Source organism: Neofelis nebulosa, chromosome 6 (assembly GCF_028018385.1).
Source record: "Neofelis nebulosa isolate mNeoNeb1 chromosome 6, mNeoNeb1.pri, whole genome shotgun sequence".
In the NCBI taxonomy this organism is placed as follows: Eukaryota; Metazoa; Chordata; class Mammalia; order Carnivora; family Felidae; genus Neofelis; species Neofelis nebulosa.
The window spans coordinates 20565215-20586816 of NC_080787.1; the positions used below are offsets into that span (position 1 = coordinate 20565215).

At 45.9% G+C, this 21602-nt stretch overlaps 1 protein-coding gene across 1 annotated transcript in view; it reads left to right on the forward strand.

Annotated features, from left to right (window-relative positions):
- Nucleotides 1–21602, forward strand: part of ADTRP (androgen dependent TFPI regulating protein) — a 65526-nt gene that overhangs the window by 37203 nt on the left and 6721 nt on the right. The window contains exons 4-5 of the mRNA XM_058732999.1: nt 5143–5258; nt 18478–18629. Coding sequence (XP_058588982.1) covers nt 5143–5258; nt 18478–18629 — 268 coding nt within the window. The remainder of the gene's footprint in view (nt 1–5142; nt 5259–18477; nt 18630–21602) is intronic.

Below are 21602 nucleotides of genomic sequence, written 5' to 3' on the forward strand. Positions count from 1 at the left end.
TGCTGGTGCAATAAAACTTCATCTTTCTTTAAGTTTATTTTGATATAGAGCGTGTGGGGGAGGAGCAGAGAGAGAGGGAGAGAGACAAAATCTTAAGCAGGCACAGAGCCTGACACGGGGATCTGTCTCTCACGAACCGTGAGATCATGACCTGAGCCGAAATCGAGAGTTGGACACTTGGGGCGCCTGGGTGGCTCAGTCAGTTAGGCGTCTGACTTTGGCTCGGGTCATGATCTCAACGCTCCCAAGTTCGAGCCCCACGTTGGGCTCTGTGCTGACAGCTCAGAGCCTGGGGCTTGCTTTGGATTCTGTGTCTCCCTCTCTTTCTGCCCCTCCCCTGCTTGTGCTCTGTCTCTGTCTCTCAAAATTAAATAAACTTTAAAAAAAAAAAGTTAAAAAAAAAAAGAATTGGACGCTTAACTGACTGAGCCACCCCAGCACCCTTAAAACTTCATTTAAAATTATCAATCCATTAGCACCATAAACAAACCAAAGACATTGTTTTAGAGACTTGGGGGAAAGGACCTCAGTTTAGAGTCAGTGTAAGGAACTGATTCTAAGATTTCAGCGTTGCCTGAACAGAGGGAAGGAGGCGAACACTGATAAGAACACAAAGCGGGTGATATTACGGAAGCTCATTGTGAGAAACAGCTTCTGAAGGACAAAGTCTCTCAATGACCAGTCCAAGAGGCTAGAAGCAGCCGTTTCTATCTTGATCAACTCAAATCAACACGAGAGCCAGTCCAACCAGGAAATGAAACAGAGGAAAAAGGCAGAGACCGTATTTTTAAGCGTTACCTGCTTTTCAAAATGTGGAGGCTCCCTGAATCCTTTCACTGGAGAAAATTAAGTGCTCTTGCCCCTCGAGGATCTTAGAGATAAGAGTGGGACCATCCTAGGCTTATGGATTTAAGGCTTGGAGCCTGCATGACTGTGATGGAAACCTGGGGGCTCCATGGGTTATCTCGGGGATTAAGGCTTGCTTCTTTCTCCAGAATCAGGCAAATGCATCTTTCTCCAGAATCAGGCAAATGATTGTACCCATAGCCTCAAAAACAGGGAAGCTCTTGGGGCGCCAAGGTGGCTCAGTCGGTTGAGCATTTGACTTCGGCTTAGGTCATGATCACGCAGTCAGTGAGTTTGAGCCCTGCGTTGGGCTCTGTGCTGACAGCTCAGAGCCTGGAACCTGTGTCTCCCTCTCTCTCTTCCCCTCCCTCCACTCATGCTCTGTCTCTCTCTCTGTCAAAAATAAATAAACATTAAAAAAATTTTTTTTAAAAACCCAACAGGATAGCTCTTTATAAAAGCTCCATAGCTCCCCAAGGGAGAAGTGAGTAAAAGTAAATGCTCCTTATGTTTCACGTTGCCACTCGTGTAACCTTGTAAGAATGCTCTGTGCCCTGGTAAATTTAAGTTCTTATGGCCAAGGCTATTTTGCAACAAGGTATCTAAAATGCTTTACCAATAGGGGTGCCTGGGTGGCTCAGTCGCTTGAGGGTCTGACTCTTGATTACGTCTCAGGCCATGACCTCCTGGTTTTGTGAGTTGGAGCCCCGTGTAGGGCTCTGCGCTAACAGTGTGGAGCCTGCTTGGGGTTCTCTCTCTCTCCCTCTCTGCCCCTCCCCTGCTCACATTCTCTCTGTCTTTCTCTCTTTCTCTCATATAAACATTTGGGGCACCTGGGTGGCTCAGCCGGTTGGGCGTCCGACTTCGGCTCAGGTCATGATCTCACCGTCTGTGGGTTCGAGCCCTGCGTCCGGCTCTGTGCAGACCGCCCGGAGCCTGGAGCCTGCTTGGGATTCTGTGTCTCCCTCGCTCTCTGCCCCTCCCCCACTCACGCTCTGTCTCTCTCTCTCAAAATAAACATTCCAAACATTTTTAAAAAGTAACCATTAACATTTTTTTTAAATAAAAATTGAAAGATAAAATGCTTTAATATCCTAATTCTTAAATCCCTGTCTCAGGCTTAGCATTACGTCTGCAAGAGATTCAGACCAAAGTGGGCGTTCCACTGAGGACAGGACACAAAGGCATAATTTGGTAGAGAAGGATGGCGAAAGAGCAACACTGTCCTTTTAACCAATGCATTTGGAACGAGATATTCAAGGGAAAACTGTACCAAAATGATGGCTAGTTGACAAGGGAAGATCATTTCACTGCATCCTCTCTGTGAGCACGTACTATTGTTTCAGCCCATGATGTTTTTGTTTACTCTGGAAGGAAATATTTTACCCCCTCTGAGATAATTAATTTTTGTCAGTTTCACTGTTTATAAGGGAAACTGAGAAACTGTTAATTGAAATACAGAATGAGTCACTGTTTTCAGTAATTTTTGGCAGTGTTCTAATTTGTGTCAATCCCAGCCTAATTATTAGATTTTTTGGAAGCAGAAAGCATATTTGATTTTTCTCTTCCTGAGTTGTTTTTTCTTCCTCAGAGGAAAAAAAAAAATCATGCGCAGCCTGATAAAGGTTATACAATGTATATGAACGCGAGGTGAAATACCAGGACGTTTGAAACAGCAGGAGGTTTATTGTATCACGCTTGTCTCCTCACGGTAGCTCCATGTTTAGAAAGCTCTCAGAAGGCCGTCTTCCTCCTATCCCCCAGCTCCGGCCAAAAAATGTGATTCTTTTAAAGACCTTTTAGCTGGTATTAAGCCACAGTATATGGCCCGTCACTAATGACATCACCGAGGTAAACTTCCCAGAAGTCATCAGGGAGAAGTCATTTGGAAATCCGATTGAATGTCACTTGCAAAGGGCAGGCTTCTAGAAGAGGTGACCAGTCATGCATTCCTGAGTTATTTGTTGCAAGAGCATTAATCACTACGAACTCATTTGCTCCTAATGCGAACGCACTACATTATTCCCCGGGAATTCTGTTCCAAATGATCGTTAATGTAGAGAATGGAAGCTGCTGACGACAGACAGGGTTAATAAAATCTGTCAGATCAATGGCCAGTATAATGGGACTGTTAATGCTTCCTAATAGAAGCCGGATCTTCCTGGCTGCGGCAGAGGGAGGGCAGGTGGAGAGGCAGGTGGCCGTGCTGGGCAGACAAGCCCCGTCTCTTGCCTCCCGAGGTGGCCTCTGGGTGAAAAGATCATTGACGGCAGTCACGGGGCGTAGCCAGGGCTCGGAGGTGGCCACGGCTGGGAGCATAGGCAACCGCCGTGGGCTGGGGAGGGAGCCACAGGGTGGCCACAGGGACCACTGTGCTACCCTCTTCCAGCTGCTTGCACGCCTGCATCTGAACACCTGGCGCTGTGGGCAGCCCAGAACCTCCCTTCAGCCACACTGGGCCACCAAGGGGATGAAGGACAGCGGTCACAGTGATAATGGTGGCAATCCCAGCTAACACTCACTGGAAGTGCTCAGGGGTGGAGGACAAAGCCCTTTACACGCTCTACCCCTAATCCTCAGGGTGGTGTTCCCTGTGACATGTGGACTGGCTATTCTCCATCGTATAGCCTAGGAAGCTGAAGTTCAGGTTCAAGTCACGAGCCCAAGGTCGGATCTGAAAGTTCGTGCCTGCAATCACGATGCACTTTATTAGAGGGAGAGACGTAGAAACTATAGCCGAAAATCAGACCAGAGAAAGATGTGGGGTATGCCAATTGGCCTACGTGTCTTTCCACTTGTACATGCAACCCGTCAGTAAGTTCAGGACCATCCTGGGGCAAAGTCTATCAAAGCTGTAGCATGGGGACGCCGGGCGGGGGGGTTGAAGGGGCTCAGTCAGTTGAGCGTCCAACTCTTGATTTCGGCTCAGGTCATGATGGGTTGTGGGATGGAACCCTGAATGGGGCTGAGTGCGGAGCCTCCTGGAGATTCTCTCCTTCTGCCCCTCTCCCCCACTTGTGCTCTCTCTCTCCTCTCTCTCTCTCTGATATTAAAAAAAAAAAAAATTGTATATATAAAAGCTATAGCTTGTCTGCAACACTGTTCCTCTAAGCTTTGCTACTAACATGAGGGAACCCGGGGCCTGGAAGAGGCCTAATTACTTTGTACCAACCAACTGCAGCCTTGTCAGGGCCCCAGGAGGCCCTCTCTGCTCAGCAATGCCCTTTTATTAAGATTTGTTCCTTCTCCTTCCACCCCTACCACATAAAAACTTGCCACATTTCTTGTCATCTGCGGGTCTGGATCTCCTGACTGTACCCTCCCTAGTTCAGGTAGAGTGAGAAGAAACTGTGGTCTTCTGGAGATGCCTCTGAGCACGACGCAGACATGACTGAGAGCAAAGGCCACCCAGAGCTGGCACCCAGGGGCCCAGCCACACAGCCGGGCATGGGAGCACGGTGATATGGGCCCCGTGACATCTCTAAGCCCCAGCGACTATTGCCTTGGGGATCAGGAATGGGAATGAGTTGGGGTTTACAAGCGGAGCCTGAGGACACAAGAGGCTACCAAGAGCCGAGGCAATCGGGGACTGGGGATGAAGGGGGAGTGATAGCTGTACGTGTGAAAATATATATACATGAAATACTCACACTACTAGATGTTCCCAGTAAGCAGTATTCTCCACCACCCCACCCCCAGATCTTACGAGTACACATCGTAAGTGCCAGACTACATGGAGCGGGATACAAATGCAGTGGAATTCGGTGAGAGAAATTAGCAAGAGGAAAATTCAGAGACAGCATCGTGGAAGATTGTCTTGGCTGTGAAGAACATGAATGATTAGAATACAGGGAGAGAAGGCATTCCACACGGAGAGTTGGGGCATGAACAGAAGTGTGAGGGTGGGAACTAGCACGCTGAGTGCAAAGGGGAATGAAGGAAACAGCTTTGTTCTAGTGAAGGAGTGTGTGTGGGTGTGTGTGTAAGTGTGTGTGTGTGGGGGTGGGTGGGTGGGTGGGAAGAGAAGAGCAGAGAGCAATAAGCAGGAGCAGAGAAGGTGCTAGAACATTACAAAGAGCCTTGGTGGCCAGACAACGGAGTTTGGACCAGTATGGCAGGCAGTAGGGAGCCATTGGAGGCTCTTGGGCATCTAAGGAGCATGATGCGAGCCAAGTTTGGGGAAGTTTCAGCTGGTAGTTGCATAAGAAGGTAGATTGGAAAGGAAGGAGAGAACTGGGGGCATGGCAGGCCGCTGGGGCTGTCTGACGTGACGATTTATCATTTCTTCTCCTCCAGCACACATCCATACTGCCCTTCTCGCTGGTTGAAGTCATCCTCAGGCCACATTGCTACCCACTGAAGAAGAAAGGACTCACCTTGTTGGCTGTGGCCAGCCTCGCTTACATCAGCAGGTACGCATCGCAGAGAGGAAATCTCCTTAGACTTTTCTTTCAAGACTCTGGATACCCCAGAAGCAGCACTCTGTTCTATAGGAATGCCTCCATCTTGGGTTAACAGGGATTTAACCATCATTACATCGTTAGGCAGGATAGATTCTTACTGTCTGATGTGGACGCTCACGGGAACGTCACTTGTGCCAGAGTGCACGGGTGTGAGTGCACAGGGAGCAGTTGCACACTCCTCTCTCTGTCTCGTGAAGAAGTCATCATTGCACAGCTATGCATGTTACTCCCCCCAAGAAAACATTGATCGTTGGTTCCGTTTGCAATTAAAAAGGCATTTGATGGCTCGGGCATGCTCCTTTGGCCCGTTTCTGTGGCCTGTATCTTTAGGGGCTTATTTGCATCAACATCCTGCACCAGAGCTCCTACAGGGCGTTGGGGCAATTTCCCAGCGCCTTGCAGACCAGCCACGCTGGAGGCACGGGAGAGCTGGCCTAGACTTCATTATTCAACTACCTGCTGCCACCAATACTCAGGAACGCTGCCCAATGGTCTGTAATCAAGGGAAAAGGCTTGGCCTTCCACCCAATGACTAGAACCGCCCCCCACTTCCCATGCTGTCGCCTTCTCATCCGCTATCTCGCTCTACAGACAGGGGCATGCCAAGCATGATCCCTGCAGATCAGAAGCTAATCTTGCTGTTCCTTCTCTAGTCTAGACTCATCTAAGCCGTTCGTGCTTGACAGTCTGGGTAATCCCCCAATCCCTCCTTATATATGGAGGTTCAATTAAGTATAGGGCTCTGCTGGAGGTAGCAGCCAGAATGAGAGCACATCCCATAGGATGCTGCTTGTTTCATTGGCTTTGCCGTCCTTTGCTTCAGAGCCCATAACCTTTGTGCCCAGAACTCAGATGATGGCTCCTCCCGTGCCTTTTGTGTCCTTCTGGAATGTATGTCCCTCCTCCCCTGCTGCACCTCTCCTTCTCTGAGTGCCCCACATCTTTCTTGCTTCTCTTCTTTTGAAGAAAGAAAGTACTTGCTCAATAAATCTACCTTAGAATGCTACACTGGTCTCCACTCTGGGGCCTTTACTTTTTTTTTTTTTTTTTTTTTTTTTTTTAGAGACAGAGAGCATGAGCAGGGGAGGAGTAGAGAAAGAGAGAAGGAATCCCAATCAGGCTCCACATCTATCCCAGATCCTGACACGGGGCTCAATTGTATGGCTGTCAGATCACGACCTGAGCTGAAATCAAGTCAGAGGCTTAACCGACTGAGCCACCCAGGCACTCCTGGGGTCCTTGCACTTTAACAAAGGACACTTTTAGGGAGCAGGTGATGGTTGGACACCTGCTGGCAGTTGATTCTGGAGCACAGTGTCGAGAAGGATTCTGAGACCCTACAAAAAAGAGTTTTGTCATCCTTAGCAATATCTGTCCATAGTGTAAGAATGGCAGGTGGGAAGATACGTGCCACGTACTTAGCATATCTGGCTTAACCCATAGGACTAAATCCCTAAAGATAGAATATCTGGATCCTGAGGTTGGGTAAGAGTATGTATATATCAAGATATTTTCTCGTATTATTATGTGTGGACCCGAAGCAGGGTGGCCCCTGGCAGATTATCCACACGAATTTCAATACTTTTGCCTTTTTTGGGCGGACTTTCATCGGATTGAGTTCTCCTTGCTGAGTGTAACTTTTGGAGTTTATATATACGGTAACATCTTTGGTCTGTTAACTTCTTCCACCTAACGACTTGGAAGGCGGTCACCGGTCGTCACACCCGACTTTTGCCCTCTTATCTTCAGAGACCAAGAGGGTAGAAAAGCACCTAACGCCACTGGTATCTTGGGGAGTAATTGTGGCGGCCGCAAAGATGAGAAGCAGCAGTCAAGAGAGCTTAGCTTGTCGGTGGAGAAAAGAGTTGCAATGAGATGGGGGTCCGGTGCGAGAGTATCATGTGTCCATTCGATTATTCATCAGTGCCAGGCACTGTGTTAACCAACTGAAGACACAGCGGTGTGCAAGGCACCATGCTGCCTTTAGCGTCTGTCTGAGAGACAGGAAATTGCCCACAGGGCCAACAGGGTGAGGGGACTATAATAGGAGGAAGCACAGGATGCTGTGGGTGCCCAGGAAGGATGTTGAGAGCTGGCTTCGGCAGGGAATTGATGTCTCAGCTGAGACCCAAAGAATGAGAAGGAATAAGTCAAGACAGATGTGGGAAAGATCTTCACGCAGAGGGAACAGCATCTGCAAAGGGCTGGAGTTGCTGAGGGTAGGGCTGAATTGGAGGACAGGAAAAGCCGGCTCATGAAATCACATCAGTGCATCTGGACCGTAGGAGGTAAGGGCTTGTCTGTGGGAAAGTTTTAAGCGGAGGAGTAAATGATTGATTGGAAAGATGACTCTGGAGGCAATTAAAGAAGAACAAGACGGGGAGACCAATTAGTGGCACTTGTAGCTGGAAAGAATGGATGTTAGCCAACCGATGACAATATCGGTCAATCTGCAAACGGAATCAGAGAGGGCGAGTGATGGAAGTGACTGGGAGGTCATCTAGCACCGAAGGCCTGAAGCCTCACAGATTAAATGACATGCCCCAGGTCCTGTGGCTGGGGAAAAGTTGAAGCTGGGACTTACACTCAGGGCTCCCGTTTCCAAATCCAGTTCACTTTCCACCGTCTCCACACGGCCGGAGATTTGCTCAGCTCCCCGCGTGAGCAAAACATACTCTGCAAAGTGAGCTGGGGGGTGAGCATGAGCCGAAGCTTAACCTCATTTCCACGGTCGAAAAACTTCGGTGATGTCGTTGTTCCCAGCTCTGTGCTCGGACTGGATGTTACAGTGATACAATGGAACGAGGGGAGGGAGGGAGGTGACAGAGACCTGTCACCAGTAGGAACGTGACTGGGTGGGCCCGGGTGAGGAGCGGAAGAGGTTTGCGATTTGGACCTCCTCATCACCGATGAAGTACCAAGGCGGCATTTGGCCCCGTTAGGCTCCACTTTTGCTGGGACAAAGAGGACACTTTCGCTGCTACATTGACTACAGCTTCCCTACCTCTGCCCACTCCCGGTGGTGGGAGCTCAGACTCGGCCGTCGGCCGCCTCCGCCCTTACGCAATGCCCTGGGGCCCGTGGGGCCCTCGCAGCGACAGATGGCCATCAACCAAGTTCCACAAAGTGTGGCTATCCACAGAGACGTTTTAGGGAAGTGGCTGGGGGCCAGCTGTTAGGCAGGCCGGTTTGGATGGTCAAATAGGGAAACGGCGTGGCAAGAATGAGGTAAAGAGTATGGGCCGGGGCCAGGGTGAGCGTGAGAAACAAACATGAGTCAGAAAAACGGCAGTAACGTTGAGCCGGGGAAGCAGCGCACTGCCGAAACCGTGTCACGACGACCTAAAAATAGCCACTGGGACCGTGGGGACTGCCTCACACGTGGCCCTTGATTTTTGTCATTTTTCAGATTGCAGAATTGGAGGGCTGGCCCGTAAGTGGGAAAAGAAAGCTTTGCAAAGGAGCGATGACTGCAAACGTTTCATTTCCTTTGGCAAGCCTTACTCACCTAGAAATACGGTAGCTTGCTCCCCGTTCCCTTCTCTCTCACCCCTAAACTCGTCACCCAGCTCTCTCTGAGGTCATGGCGAGGAGCGGGAAAACCGACCTGTTCCTACCGCTGGCTCTGATCTGCTCTTTTAGTGAACAAATATTCCCCCTAACACGAGGCTGGTCCTGCTGGGAAGAGCCAAGTTATATAAGGCCCAGCCCCAGTCTACGGGGGGTTTGTGCTTCATAAGTGGGGATGAGCCGCGCATCGTCAGAGCACAAGATGGGAGGTGAGGAAATACAGCAAATACAAGGAGCCACGGGGAACACAGAGGAGGAAGCAGCTTTGCACGGGAAGCAAAACAGAATAAAATAACCCCCAAACAAAAGGTGGGCGGAATATTCTTATCATTGAGTTTGATCCCAATGTCCTAGTCTTTTTTTTTATTTTTTTTATTTTTTTTTATTTTTGGGACAGAGAGAGACAGAGCATGAACAGGGGAGGGGCAGAGAGAGAGGGAGACACAGAACCGGAAACAGGCTCCAGGCTCCGAGCCATCAGCCCAGAGCCTGACGCGGGGCTCGAACTCAAGGACCGCGAGATCGTGACCTGGCTGAAGTCGGACGCTTAACCGACTGCGCCACCCAGGTGCCCCAACCAATGTCCTAGTCTTGATCCATGGTTACATCATAGCTCCCGTGTCTGCCCATGTCTGGGTGCTCCGGGCACTATTTTCCTGGCGGCAGGTGGCCCGGGTCTCCAAGATCCTCCTCCCTGAGCGTTCCAATAAGCCCATGAGTGTTCACACCTGCTGACTGGTCATGCACACCTAGCCTCCTGGGCCCCCCGTCTCCACCGGGCTCCGCATCCAAGTCAGTTTGCACTCCACCCCCCATCTGCTGAGACCCACACTGTTATCGCCCACAGGTCCCCTGTGTCCATAGGATAACACTACCGGCCGCGACGACAGCCCCAGCTGACCTGCAGCGGGTCGCCACCTTGCTCTCGGTAGACCAGAAATCTGCAGGTGCCGCAGGTGTCTCTGCTATCGCGTGAGGTCTTGCCAGGGACGAGCATCACACAGATACGCAGCTATGACCCAGCAGCGGGGGAGGTGTCTGTAAAGTCGTCCTCAATAGCAGCTCCTGTGAGGCAAGAGAGATCATTTCTGTCTTCTATACTCGGCTCACTCAGGTGAGCTTCCCCATCAAAGGTGCCTGGGCCCTCAGGGACAACAATCCTCTAAATCTGGGCATCCATTTCCATGCACACACATTTACACATACAGATACCTCAGTGCCGGAATACATTAAAAGCTGCCAGAGCGATGCACTAAGCTGAGTTCCAAGATCAGCATCTACGTCCACTAAGGCATCATGGTAAATCGCTGCCCGGAACCACTGTTAACTTTTTCCCGGGTATAAATACAACGCTTGTCTGGGATTGTCTAGACGCACTGGAGTTTCACACCCTTGAATCTTGAGATCAGACTCCCAGTCCCATTTTTCCCAGAGGTACTCCTTTGTCCCCATGTAAATTAATATATGAAATAAATATAAAGATGCCAACACAAGGCCCCTAGTTGTCCACATTTGGAGCCCAGGCCAGCTGGGCAGCAATCTGGAGACAGTTAAAAGTAGAGGACTGGGAGAGGGAAGGGTCGTCCACACTTATCCCTCCTGTGCAAACCTTGGCTCTTGCTCGACCCAAATGCCTGTTTCAAAAATTAGAAGTAATACAATGCTGAAGAGTGATACTCCTGTACAAGAGGGAATGAGGGCACCCGAGACACATTGTGGAAGTAACAGAATAGGTTTGTGGCTTCATTGGCATGCCATGGGCCAACGAGAAGAAAAAGTCAAGGACGGTTCTATGAGTTTTTGGCTGGTAGACGAGGGAAGATGGTGGTCACACTAATACATGTAGAAACGTTAGGGAAACAAAATGGCTTGAGGGTGTAAGTGAAAGACTCCATTTAAAACCCCCTATCTGTGTCCTATTCCAAAAGATTCTGGTTTAATTAGTTTAGGGTGCGTCCTGAGCATTGGGATTTTTAAAGCTCCCCATGGCAGTTCTCATCTTCAGCCAAGGCTGAGAACCACTTGCCTAGAGGAACTTCCGTTTGGACATCCTTCCCAGGAGAGGTGGGACAGTGGAGATCCAGGGGGTAAACCCTCCTGGTAGAATGAGCTTCCTGGAAAAAGAGTGAGAGACTGAGAGTGGGGAGAGAGAGAGAGAGAGGGAGAAATGGAAAGTAAATGCTGGGGGGCAATGCCCTCCTCTAAGGGGCAGGAAGAACAATGGGGCAGCAGAGTAGCAAAGAATGATCCAGTGGTAGAAAATGGAGAAGGTACAAGAGCCCAACAGTCCCTGAAGGGAGGATGAGGCACCGACCCAGAAGGGGGCAATATCGTGAGGGTGGGCAACAGTTTTAACTGTCTTGAACAGGTGGCCTCCCCAAACAACTCTCATTATTGCTGATATTTTTCAACATCTAGGTAAATAATTTAGCCCTCTAGCTTCACCGTTTCTTTCTACTCCATTTAAAATTTCCTTTTCTTTTCTCTTCCTTTTCTTTTTTCTTTCCTTTCCTTTCCTTTTCTTTTCCTTTTCTTTTATCTTTTCCTTTCCATTCTTTTTTTTCCTTTCCTTTCCTTTCCTTTCCTTTCCTTTCCTTTTCTTTTTTCTTTTCTTTTCTTTTCCTTTTCTTTTTTCTTTTCTTTTTTCTTTTCTTTTCTCCTTTCCTTTCCTTTCCTTTCCTTTTCTTTTCCTTTTCTTTTATCTTTTCCTTTCCATTCTTTTCCTTTCCTTTCCTTTCCTTTCCTTTCCTTTCTTCTTTTCTTTTTTCTTTTCTTTTCCTTTCTTTTCTTTTCCTTTTCTTTTATCTTTTCTTTTCTTTTCTCTTTCCTCTCCTCTCCTCTCCTCATTCTCTTCTCTTCTCTTTCTTACATTCTTTACCTAACATGGATTTTTTTAAGACAGTGGTAGAAGAGACGTCTGGATGTCTCAGTCGGTTAAACATCTGACTCTTGATTTCTGCTCAGGTCATGATCTCATGGTTTCTGAGTTCAAACCCCACATCGGATGCTGCGCTGACAATGCAGAGCCTGCTTGGGATTCTCTTTCTTCCTCTCTCTTTGCTCTTCTCCTGCTCTCGCGCTCTCCCTCTCTCAGAATGAATAAATGAACTTAAAAAAAAAAAAGACAGTGGTAGAAATTCACAAGTTGCTATTAAAAAGCCAGGAGCTGGCAGGTATCTTTGACCTTCCATTGTTTGTGTTTGGGAGCCTGGGAAGGCAGGTGAACAGAAGGGTGACACGGGGCTGCATTGCAAAGGCAGCAATAGGCTCTGTCCCCACCTTAAAGAATCACCAGGTCCCAGTTGTTCTCAAGGACATTTTCATGGTAGGAAGTCTTCTGCTAATTTGTTGAATTTGTTGACAAAATGTGAATTCAGGTTGTGCTTGCCTTCTGGTCTCAGGTGCAATGTGACCATCTTGCATGCTTTTGTAGGAAGTCAGCATGAAAATATGGGGCCAGAGGGCCCTTTAATTCTATTATTCTACTGATACAGCATGAGTGTTCATGCTTTACGAAGTATATGCATACAAGAGCCTAGATGGCTCAGTTGGTAAAGCATCCCGCTTCAGCTCAGGTCATGATCTCATAGTTTGTGAGTTCGAGCCCCACATCAGGCTGTGCACTGGCAGTGTGGAACCTGCTTAGGATTCTCTCTCTCCCCCTCTCTCTCTCTGCCCCTCCCCCACTTGTGCTCACTCTCCCTCAAAAAAAAAAAATTTAAAAAAGCAAGTATATGTGTAAAGCCCACAAAACCCCTTTTTATCTACTAGTCCCTAACCCACAGACTTCCACTGTTTGTGTACTGATAAGACACAGAAAATATGAATTTTATGAGAACCATCGGATGCTATAATATCTAGGATAAGAAAACTATAAAAGATTAATTTTGGGCTGCCAGTCTGTGCCTGCCCAGCCTGACTCATATAGATTCACTCAGCAGACAGCTCTAGAAGGACATAGAGTATTGCTCTCTGAACTGAGGGTCAGAATTATTGGCCTCTTCAAAGTATTAATAAAGTGAGCAATCGATTAACTAAAGTCTGGAAGGCCAAAGGTACATCTCCCTGGTTTTTTTTTTTTTTTAATTTTTTTTAACATTTATTCATTTTTGAAAGGCAGAGAGAGACAGAGCACAAATGGGGGAGGGGCAGAAAGAGAGGGAGACACAGAATCCGAAGCAGGCTCCAGGCTCCGAGCTGTCAGCACAGAGCCCCACGCGGGGCTCGAACTCACGGACTGCGAGATCATGACCTGAGCTGAAGTCGGCCGCTTAACTGACTGAGCCACCCAGGCGCCCCTCCCTGGTTTTAGAGGCTGTGATGTTCTTGGTGGGTCACGCAGCTGAGAGCTGTCTGCAGAAGCTGCAGTGAACAGCAGTTAGAGAACCATAGGTGCTGGGGTACCTGGGTGGTTCAGTCGGTTGAGCATCCAACTTCGGCTCAGCTCATGATCTCACAGTCTGTGATTTCGAGCCCACGTCGGGCTCTGTGCTGACAGCTCAGAGCCTAGAGCCTACTTTGAATTCTGTGTCTCCTTCTTTCTCTGCCCCTCCCCTGCTCATGCTCTCTCTCTGTCTCAAAAATATACGTTAATATATATATATGTTATATACATATATGTTATATATATATTATATATGTGTTATATATATATTATATATATGTTATATATATTATATATATGTTATATATATGTTATATATATATATTATATATGTTATATATATATGTTATATATATATTATATATATGTTATATATGTTATATATATATGTTATATATATATTATATATATGTTATATATTATATATTATATATACGTAATATATAATATATAATATATAATATATATAAAGAGGGAACTATAGGTGCTAGTAGAAACACCCCAGAGTCATTTGCTTAAAAGTATAAAGAACTTGCTATGTTCCCAGCACTTGGGAAACAGATGTACATGATAGATATAATCCTTGTCCCATTCCAGGTTGAGAAAGACAATCAAATAAACAACAAGGGTAAGTTCGTGGTAAAGGAAGTAAATGGCAAAGGAACCTAACTGAATGGGTGTTATGGGATCTTCGGGAAATCTTTTCTAGAGAAATTGACTTATAAGCTGAAACTTGAAGTGTGAGTATGGTTCGGCCAGGCACAGAGCAAGGAGAAGTGTGTCCTAGGAAGCGAAAAGATCACAGGTGTTCCAGGCAGAGACAACAGCATGAGTGAAAGCCCAGAGCTGCAGTGCTCGGTTTATTTAAGAAACAGAAAAGGGTCTAATATGGATGGATTCTAGATCTGAAGGTGGACAGGTGGGCAGGACAAGGCCAGGTAGGCTGGGTAAAGGAGCTTGGGTATTCTCCTAAAGCATTGGTGGGGTCCACTGGAGGCAGGGTAGTGCCCTGAACAGATTTCTCTTTTGGAAAGATTAATGGATCGCTAGTAGCTTGTGGTAAGGAAAGTGGATTGAAGGGTCCGAGAAAGCCCAGCAAGTAGACAATTACAGAAACCCTTCTGGATGAAGGAGCCTGGACCAAGATTAGGAAATGAGTGCAATAGATAAACAATTAGATGTGGTTTCGTGGGATCTTACATGGGGGCTGGGAAGGAGCTGACATTGACTAAGAAGACATTGATGAATTCCATTTTGGCCTCCATCTGCCTTCCTTCCTTCCTCCTCCTCCTCCTCCTCCTCCTCCTCCTCCTCCTCCTCCTCTCTCTCTCTCTTTCTCTGACTGCCCTTCATTAAATAACTGTACTTCTACCTGCTGTTGTATTTGTATTTTCTTTACTTTTCTGCTGACAGTCAATACACTTCTAACTTTCTTCGTGCTTTCTCTGTGAAACTACAGACTTCATTAACTTACCTCAGGAACTTTCCTTTATGGAACCTTATGCTGAAGGAAACAAAAATGAAGTAAATAAAGAGAAACTTTCCAGGCCTCCAGGGGAATGTCCTTATTCACAGACTATCTTACATAAATGTGCATGGAAACTAGGAAGCCCTAATTTCTGGTGTATAAAGTAAACAAAGTGAACTAATTAAAACAATCTGTTTGGAGTGTATTCAGCTCTCCCTGTTGACCCCAAATTCCAGCCCTAGCTCCTTGGGGGTTTACTTTCTGTCCTTTATACCTTCTCTGGTCTGTCATGAGAAGCAGCCATGTAACAAAGAAGTGCTGTAGATATCCTCCTAATGCACATGCCCGTGGGATGCACATCGCACAGAATCCCAATATTGGTAATAATGACAACGTAGGGGAACGAAACCCACAACGTCTCTTAGGCATGAGGACAGTTTTCTTTTCATTTTTTAAAATTTTGTTATTCATTTATTTTGAGAATGGGAGAGGGGAAGACAGAGAGAGAGGAGAGAGAACCCCAAGCAGTCTCCATCCTGTCAGCACAGAGCCCAATGAGCGGCTTGCACTCACGAACCATGAGATCATGATCTGAATCGAAATCAAGAGTTGGATGTTTAACTGACTGAGTCACCCAGGCACCCAGGCATGAGGACTATTTTATGTTGATTAGTTTTAAGAAGCAGAAGGTTGAGGAAGAAACTTTGACCTTCACCCAACTGCCTAAAAGAATTTAAATGGAGGGTCTGCTCTGGGAAGGGAGCTGTCCCCATAGATAAGAGTAGTGTAATATGAACTAGGTGAGGGGGACAGGGAGGACCCTAGCAAAGTCTGTTTATGCCCTCCTTGTGTATGGCCCAGCAAACATTCAGTTAACAAATCTCTACTCTCTCTCATCTTCCTGTGAGTTGTCTTCCTTCCCTTTGAAGACCCAGAACACCCTCCCCTATCCCTTGATTTCAAATGACATCTAAGTTTCCATTGTTTGACTGCATATGGGCCCCATATTCTTGTGGAGCCCCCATACATACAAAATTAAATTTGGTATTCTCCTGTTTGTCACGTGTCAATGTAATTCTTAGACCAGCCAAAAGGACCGTGAAAGGTGGAGGAAATGTTTTCCTCCCAAACAATAATAATTATTGTTTGTTTTGTATCTAGTAAAGTTTTAATTACGTAAAAGAAGCATCTAGATGAGTTTGGGACAGCAGAGTGATACGAGCATGGCCAGGACTAGGCACCCAGGGCCAGCCCTAGATTGATTTCTACTACCCTAAGACAGATGCTTCCTTGAATTGTTTTTATTCTGGTAAAATACACATAACAAAAATTTACCATTTTCATTATTTTTAAGTTCAGTGGCATTAAATAGTTACAATGTTGTGCAGCCATCACCAACATCCGTCTCTAGGACTTTTTTCTTCCCAAACTGAAAATCTGTACACATGAAACAGTAATCCCCCATTCCCTCCTTCCCACAAGCCCTGACAGCCACCGTTTTGCCTTCTGTCCCTATGGATTTGATCGTATAGTAGGTATTCTCTGGGACTGGTTTATATCCTCGAGGTTCGTTCATGATGTACCATGTGTCAGAATTTCCTTCCTTTTTTATGGGTTAATAATATTCCAGTGTGCATCTATGCCACGTTTTACTTATCTCTTCATTCATAGATGGACACTTGGATGCTTCCATGTTTTAGCTCTTGAAAATAATACTGCTGGGGCGCCTGGGTGGCTCAGTCAGTTGGGCGTCCGACTTCAGCTCAGGTCACGATCTCGCGGTCCGTGGGTTCAAGCCCCGCGTCGGGCTCTGTGCTGACAGCTCAGAGCCTGGAGCCCGTTTCAGATTCTGTGTCTCCCTCTCTCTCTGACCCTCCCCCATTCATGCTCTGTCTCTCTCTGTCTCAAAAATAAATAAACGTTAAAAAAAAAAAATTAAAAAAAATAAACGTTAAAAAAAAGAAAAAAGAAAATAATACTGCTATGGGCACAGGTATACAAATATGTCTTTGAGTCCTTGCTTTCGATTTTTTGGGGGTAGGTACCAGGAAGTGGCATTGCCAGATCATATGATAATCCTATATCTACCTGTTTGAGTAACTGCCACACTGTTTTCCACAGCAGTCTCTTTGGCTGATGACGTGCTGAGTACCGTTTGTTGGCCATTTGTGTATCTTCTTTGGAAAAAGGTCCATTTATTCTTTTGCCCATTTTTAATGGGGTTGTTTGGGGTGTTTTGTTGCTGTTGTTGAGTTGTAGGAGTACTTTGTATATCATGGATATTAATCCTCTAACAGATACGTGACTTGAAAATATTGTTTCCCATTCCATAGGCTTCCTTGTCACCATATTGATTGTGTTCTGGATGTACAGAGATGGCCCCTTGAATTTCATACCATAGGTGCCTCCCTTGCCTCACCCCAGTCCTGACGCTGATTTTAGTCCTTGTCTCTTCCGTAAGCATTTGAAAAATCTAAAGCATTTTAAACAACCCAGAGTACACTTGGGTTTCTGAAAGTTTAATTAAGCTCAGAATTTTATTCTTCCCTCTGAACTGATAACCTAGGGGATCAAAATTTGCCTGTTGTTTCTGAAGCATGACCCGGTCTATCCTAATTGTTACTGGAGACAGGGAGCCTCAAAGAAAGGTTGCTAAGACCCCTCTGTGCCATCCCTAAGAAGGGGAAAGCTTTAAAACTCTTATTAAGTGATCACCGTGGGCCAGACACTATTTTATTCTACACGGGTTAACTCCCTTAAGCTTGATGACAGCTTTATAATATGGACGCTGTTTGCACCCCTCATGTTTCACATGAGGGCAGGAGACAGAGGGGGTTCAATAAACAGCTAAAGGTAAGAGAGGTAATAGGCAGCAGAACTAGACTTTGAATCACAGAAGGAAGGGCTGGTTTCAGACTCTGTCCGCTTCACCAATTATAAACTCTGCTACATACATCATCTTCCCCATGTTTAATTTTAAAAGTTATTTCAGATTTTGGCATCGGGCGATGCAGTTGGTTTCCAGCATGCTGCCTTTGCAGGCTTCTCTTAGATATCGTGGCTCCTCTCCCGGCATTTCTTTTCCTTCTCTTGGCTTACAGAAGTGACTTCTATTTTATCCTCACGTGAGCAAGATCCGAACCTCCTGTAAATCCATCCTTTCCTACCGCACACTGTATCCGTGGCTAGATTCGTGAGCTGAAAATCGGGGCCAACAATTAAACCTCTCCTACCTCTAAAAGGCTTATTGCAATAGAGCAACGAGGTTCCATCTCTGTCCCTCCTACCCTAAGAGGCTCAGGGCTACACCTGACTCTTAGGTGCAGAAACGCAAACCCCACTTGTCTGGCTGAGAGCCAGAAAATGATGCCATCTCGGCAAGTTCAATGTCTCGGCAGGCCTTACCTCTCAGGGAAAAGAATAATTCGCGTCCTCACATACTCTCTTCGGCTGATGATGTGTTTGATGTTCTCCCATATTCTTTCACCAGCATCGAATTTTAATGGATTAGGTAGAAGAGCCCAGCACACCTTATGAAATAGGATGTGTCTTTGAATCAAGCCTATTTATCCAGAAAAGAATCACTTCTGTAGGTTTGTGGAGCACCTCAGCTGTTGACAAATGATCCCCATGGCTTCTTTTCATCTGCCTGGGCTCCAGAACCCCGTTGATCTTGAGGATAAAGCGGCTTTGCCACCACGCCACCCCCCATCGTCCTAATTATTGTGATTTGTCATTATCTGCAGGGTCCTATGGATCTACTCTGAGACCGGTACGTGGGTGTATCCTTTGTTTGCCAGACTCAGCCCGGTGGGGCTGACAGCCTTCTTCTCCCTCAGCTACATCTTTACTGCCAGCATTTATCTACTTGGAGAGAAGCTCAACCACTGGAAATGGGGTCAGTTTATTTCTCTTTTACCTACAGAGACACATCTTCCTTACACTCTCTCCACTCCTCCTGAAAACAGAGGGAGAGTCTAGTCCAAAGCAGAAGGAAGCTGTCCTTGATGGCTCTGTCCAGAGGACTCAGGTCCTACCAAAGCAGACAAAGGGAAAGCCTGGAAGAAGTTTGCATTTTCTTAAAGGACCCCATCACATTCTTTCCCTGCCCACACCCCCCCCCCCCCACCACACACACACAGCACCTCCTTTAACTTTAAGGCTAAAAATAATCTTATTTAGAGAGTTCAGGACCCAGAGCAAGAGCAAGGTGTCACTATCCCCGCGTGAAAAACTGAACTCAGAGTCTTCCTCCCTTAAGCGAGGGACTGAGCGATCCAAGCTGTTAAATGTCAAGGTTTTCTTCTTGAAGGGTGTGGGTCCAGATGACCTCTTAGTTCTCACCCTCAGTAGCACTTTCCCAGACGGCCTCCCATCCCTCTCCCATTCGGCTGCTTCTCAACCCTTAGCACAACATTTACCAGATAAAATCACCCCCTGTACTTGAGATGGGAATTGCCATTTAGACAGGGTCTTAGGCCAAGTGAATAGGTCAGCAAGCTAAGCTTCCCAATTCTAGGTGGTTGGAACCATATTGCTTCTTCATTAAAAAAAAAAAAAAAAACTCAGCTGACTTTAAAATAGATTTTCTTTGATTCCTTGCTCCCCCCACTGCCCTGACCCCCAGAATATTATTTTGCTGGGGAAGTAACTATCAAAAAGTCAGGCTGCAAAATAATCATGATTTTTTTTCCCCACCCAAAGGGAAGTACAGGAACTCTTCCCTGATTTTTGTATATAAGGAAGACAAGAGTCACATACAGTCCCCCACATCACTCGCCCACATGCCATTCTGTTCTATCAAAATAGAAATGGCAGAAGTGGCTTCTTCCGCCCAATCTATGAACTGGTGTGAAAACATAAGCCCGTGTATGCAAAAAAGAAAAAAAAAAAAAAGAAAAAAGAAAAACAACATGACAGTTTCAGAAGCTTCAGTACAAGAGTGTATATTTCTGAGAGGAGAATGAGACCCTAGAGAAATAAGCAGGCAACTTGGCTTTTTCACTTGTTTTCTCCTTTTGGAGAATTTAACTGGTTGGGGAAATCTTAAAGGCAATATCCTTGAAAGCAAACACTTAAAAACCAGTTCATTCATGTTGTGTTTATTTATTCCCAAAATCAGCATTCCAAATCGCAGGAAATTATCCGGGGGGGCGGGGAATTTGTTGACATTTCAGATGTGTTGACATCTGATTCTAACTGGTTTGGCAACTTGAAGTTCTTGGTAAGGATTTTTGATGTCTTCTATATATATATATATATATATATATATATATATATATATATATATAAAGAAAGAAAAAAAGAACCTAATCCATTTGAAATGTGACAGAAACAAGACGTGCAGAGAAAAATATGATTACTCAGGGCTTGGAGAATGTTAACTTTTTAAAACAACTGTATTGAATTCAATAATGATGAATTTTTAAGTTCTTATTCTACAGCAGCTTTTAAACATCCACTAATTAAAAATTTTTTCACCAAATTTAGTAGTATTGAGATCACTATGTTCAACACAAAGCTCGCTTTTTTTTTTACGTTCATTTATTTTGAGAGAGACAGAGATAGTATGAGTGGGGGAGGGGCAGAGAGAGAGAGAGAGAGAGAGAGAGAGAGAGAAAGAATCCCAAGCAGGCTCTGCACTGTCAGCAAGGAGACTGAAAACAGGGCTTGAACCTGCAAAACCGTGAGATCCTGATCTGAGCCCAAACCAAGAGTCATGCCTAACCGACTGAGCCACCCAGGTGCCCCACAACACAAAGTGCGTTTAAATAAGCTTAGTTGGTTAAGAACTACATCTAATTTTTCACTACAGTTAGGTCCCAATGAGTAACTAGGCTAGGGTCAACACGTGGACCCTCACATGCACACATGGGAATGTTCATGTGAGTGATAGAGATTACTGTGGGTGGCCACGCATCCCTCTCCTCTCTCTAGATTTTTAAGAAATCTAGAGTCTCCTTAAAGAATAGACTGGGTCAAAAGTCTATATAGTATCAGAATAAGATCATAAATGGGTTAAATTCTAAACAGATCATAATTACAAATCATCTAATAAGAATTAAAAGAGAAATTACAGGGGCGCCTGGGTGGCTCAGTGGGTTAAGCTTCCGACTCTTGGCTTCGGCTCGGAGCATGATCTCACAGTTCGTGAGTTCGAGCCCTGCGTCAGGCTCTGTGCTGACAGCACGGAGCCTACTTGGGATTTCTCTCTCCCTGTTTCTCTGCCCCTCCCTGGCTTGCTCGTGCTCTCTCTCTCTCTCTTTTAAAAAAATAAATAAATAAACATTTTTAAAAATTTAAAAGAGAGGGAGAAATTAGATCACTTAACATTCCAATGGCAGTGAACACTTTTAAATTGCCTAAAAGTAAACAGAACTATCTATGTGAACACACTTTCTCACGTCTTAGTCTCTTTAAAACACTTTAAGCCTTCCCCAATTTACAGATGAAAATCCAAGTTCTTGGGATGACACATGAGGGTCTCTGTGAACCAATCCCTGCCTTGGCTTCTCCTCTGCCTTTTCTAAATGTGTGCCCCAGCACCCTCAAATTGCTTGTTTTCTTTACACATTGATGCTGTTCCTCCCCATCCTGGGCTTCAGTCTCTCACATTCCCCAGTCTTTGCCTGTCTCACACCCACTGTGAATCATATCAACTCACCCCTTCCAGGAAGCCTTCTCTGGTCTGCACAGAGATTTGTTTTTACCCTAGACCCTGAGTTCTATAAGGGTTAGGGTATGTCTTCTCCATCTTTGAATCTCCCCTTTCCATTAGCTTATCCCATGGATGAATCAATGCAGACAAAAGATATCTGAGGGTTCTTCTGTCTAGGCATTTAATGGGATTTTGTGCACAAGGATTCTGGAT